This window comes from Medicago sativa, chromosome 1 (assembly GCF_051527215.1).
Source record: "Medicago sativa cultivar Bolivia chromosome 1, Bolivia_mono, whole genome shotgun sequence".
NCBI classification, from domain to species: Eukaryota; Viridiplantae; Streptophyta; class Magnoliopsida; order Fabales; family Fabaceae; genus Medicago; species Medicago sativa.
In genome coordinates this window covers 31,875,635-31,878,831 of record NC_140749.1, presented here as the reverse complement: position 1 = coordinate 31,878,831, position 3,197 = coordinate 31,875,635, and the positions used below count along the sequence as shown (strand labels likewise).

Below are 3,197 nucleotides of genomic sequence, written 5' to 3'. Positions count from 1 at the left end.
TGATTTCCCATTTCCAATGGAAAAAATATAACTTCCAAACTTTTCCAACACATATTTCAACCATTGTGACAAGTGGACTGTAAAGCCAAATGCTAGCTTGAGTTAAAATCTGATCAATATAATTATCAATAACATTTCAACCATTGTGCATTGTTTTTCTTGCAATGTAGAACCAGACACATGATTGTGAAATAGTTAATGCAAGCTAAATAATAATTATACAATAAGCCATAGATAAAATAGATCATCATAGTCTTGACAGAAATTATTACATAAGAAAGTTATTAGAACACACATGCATAAAAATATTTTACAAATAAACAAGTCAAAGATCATCATAGGATAATTGAAAATGCATTAGTACGGTTGAGGCCTCCTTGCTTCATTTCTAGTTAACCTTCCTAACAATGTGCACCCTTATCATTTCTATTGCTTCTCCGTTACGCATTACAAGTTCACACAAGCATCTATCATTTTCTGTTATCTTGCACTTTCTGCAAAAATCTTGCCACCCTAGCACCAAGACTCGGCCATTTTTCCAAGTACGTATTTGACCTCTCTTTTCGGTATGTCTTGTGCTGATCTGTGGCAAGATGTGATGATACGCTGCTATGTCACTGCTTTTAATATCCTGCCATAAAAAAAAAAGGATGAATGCAACTGAAATATTAAATTCTCAAGACAACACAATCAGTAAAACTGAAAATAACTTCATAATCGTGAAAAAGGAATGCTACAAATTAGAATTATACCTTGCAGTGGCAACATACAAGGTTGACATATTTTGTGAAGCAGAGGCAGAAATCCTTGATAACATTCTTCGGAAAATGCTGCAAAATCCATAATAAGTACATCAAAGAAGTAACATGTAATAGTTTAAAATTGCAACAGCTTGACATGTTGATACATTGTAGAATCACTCAATAATCCTTTTGAATATGGACAAAAAAAAAAATAGAGATTAATTAGAAGGTCATAAAGTACAAAGGAAAATTGATAAGAAATGAGAAATAAAACAATTGATATAAAGAATTATACCAGTTCATTGGGTCTGTAAAGACTATGTTTTGCAATGAAGTGTGGATTTCCCGGTTGAATGTACATTTCAGCATCAATTTCATCATCTTCAAGGTTTGAACCTGCAGAACTGCTCCCAATGTCCCCTAAAACAAAAGAAATCATTAGGTAAATGCTAATTCATGTATCTTGCATGCACAGTATGATGTCAAAACTTACATGCTTTGCAGGTTCTACAATGTTGATGTCCACTTTTATTATTTTCCTTGTACACATTTTCACTCTGTTTTTCTTTCATTATATTCTCAGAGTCATCGTCGTCACCAACATCGTCATCATCATCATCTTTTTCTTCCTCTTCCATCATATCACCCTCTTCACCATCATCGTCACTATCATCACCCTCTTCAGCATCATCATCATCATCATTGTCACCATAATCAACATCATCACCATCCTCTTCCTCTTCCTCATCTTCCATATTATTATTTTCCTCCTCATCCATCACCGGCATCTTTTCACACATTGATGATAGTTCAAAAATTTTGAACTTGAATATATTGTTTTCAATATGAGTAAAAACAAGGAAGTCATTCTCCACTAAACAATTTTCTTCTCTAAATTGCTTCCAACCATCATCAAAATAAAACTCGTCACCAATACGACGCGCTTTCACATTCCAATCTCTTCCTCTACGATCTCTTAGGATAAAATCCTTTATTACCCTTCTTTTTGAACGCACCAAGTTCACAAAAGCATTTGGGATAAGCTGCAATATGTTAAAAAACCAATGAAGATCAATGCTACTTAAAAGTTAACATAAATATCATATTTTATTTTATTTTTACCAAAGTTCACATATCATATAGTTAATAACTACACATGTTATTTTCGATAAACAGTTAATAATCCATACAATATGTTAAAATTTTGTTATTATCATGCAAGTGTACATTTGAGGAATGTGATAAAGTTTTGATGTGTCAATATAGTTGAGATTCAAGACAAGTGCATATCAAACCGACTTTATCAAAAAGCAAAAAATAAATTAGATGAAGCATGGTTAAGAATAAGAAAATACCATTCTCTCAGAGTGCTTATCTTTAAGGAAGACTTTGAAAAAGCCAGGATACTCCTTTGCATTGTTAGTCATAGTTTGGTTGTCTGAAAAATGTCAATATTCAAACTATTAGAAGCCCTGCAAACTCAACACCTTTGTCAATATTCAAAAGAAATATGTGTCCAAAAAAATTTCTCAAGAAATTGAAATAATAGAAGACATCTTTATATAAAGATATACAAACAAGGTAGCAAATCAATTAACCCTAGTTTATTTGACTATTTGTCAAACTCAAAATTTTAAGTAAACTTATTTTGTCTAGGTCAACACATAAACGATTCAATAACACACCTAATAAAAAAACAAAGCTAGAAAATCAACAAAATAAAGCAAGATACTTAAAGAAAATTACTTCCTTGACATTTTCAAAATGCTCCATCAACAAAATAAATTCAAAATTCTTAAAGAACACTTATACTTGATTTTAATTTTTTCTCTACCTGTTGACTGTCACCACATTTAAAGTTCTTTTTCTTAAAAATGTAATGATAAAGTGTATAAAAATACGAATTTATGTTATGATGTTTTTCTTTTAAATGGATCTGCTGAAAGAAGAAGAAACAAAGAGATCCATTGAACAAAATTTAAAATAAAATAAGAAAAACTTGGAGAAAATTAGAAACAAGTTGTGAGAGAACAGAGAGAGCAGACCTGATCAGAGAGAAACAAAGAGTTTTGGTGTTGAGAAGATGCAGATTGTTAGGGCTTGGTGAAGAGGGTGATACTGTCCTATTGCATCTAATGAATTATGTATGCAAATGCAAAGGGTTAGTTATTAATTGCATATTTCTTGAATGAATAAATATTAGTGGTGGTCCATTTATATTTCTACTTATGCAATTTTGTCATTATCATTTTTCCACTAATTCTCTAATAACACTTTTTACTTGTTTTTCAGTTTTTGGTAACTGATTCTGAGTATGAGTTAGACATATTGTAATGCATATGACGTACATGTGCTATGCAATAGTACCACTTTCTGATGTGCTACACTACATCACACTTCAAATTGATTAATATCATTGGAATTAAGCATTCAAATATCAACACCGTTGGACTT

General features: G+C 31.3%; 1 protein-coding gene across 1 annotated transcript; it reads right to left on the bottom strand.

The window, feature by feature from the left end:
• Window positions 1–210: 210 nt before the first annotated feature.
• On the bottom strand, window positions 211–2,938 carry LOC146954330 (B3 domain-containing protein REM21-like). Its single transcript, XM_085715876.1, has 6 exons — window positions 2,789–2,938; window positions 2,099–2,181; window positions 1,237–1,786; window positions 1,039–1,163; window positions 753–830; window positions 211–631 (listed from the first exon to the last, which is right to left on the bottom strand). The coding sequence occupies exons 2-6, from the start codon at window positions 2,168–2,170 to the stop codon at window positions 389–391; spliced, it is 1,068 nt and encodes a 355-aa protein (XP_085572002.1). The 5' UTR covers window positions 2,171–2,181; window positions 2,789–2,938; the 3' UTR covers window positions 211–388.
• Window positions 2,939–3,197: the final 259 nt, after the last annotated feature.

Coding starts and splice junctions, on each gene's coding strand:
- LOC146954330 (XM_085715876.1), bottom strand. CDS start 2,170: ATGACTAACAATGCAAAGGAGTATCCTGGCTTTTTCAAAGTCTTCCTT. Junction 1,787..2,098: donor ATAAGCACTCTGAGAGAATG/GTATTTTCTTAT, acceptor AACATATTGCAG/CTTATCCCAAATGCTTTTGT. Junction 632..752: donor TTGTATGTTGCCACTGCAAG/GTATAATTCTAA, acceptor TTTTTATGGCAG/GATATTAAAAGCAGTGACAT.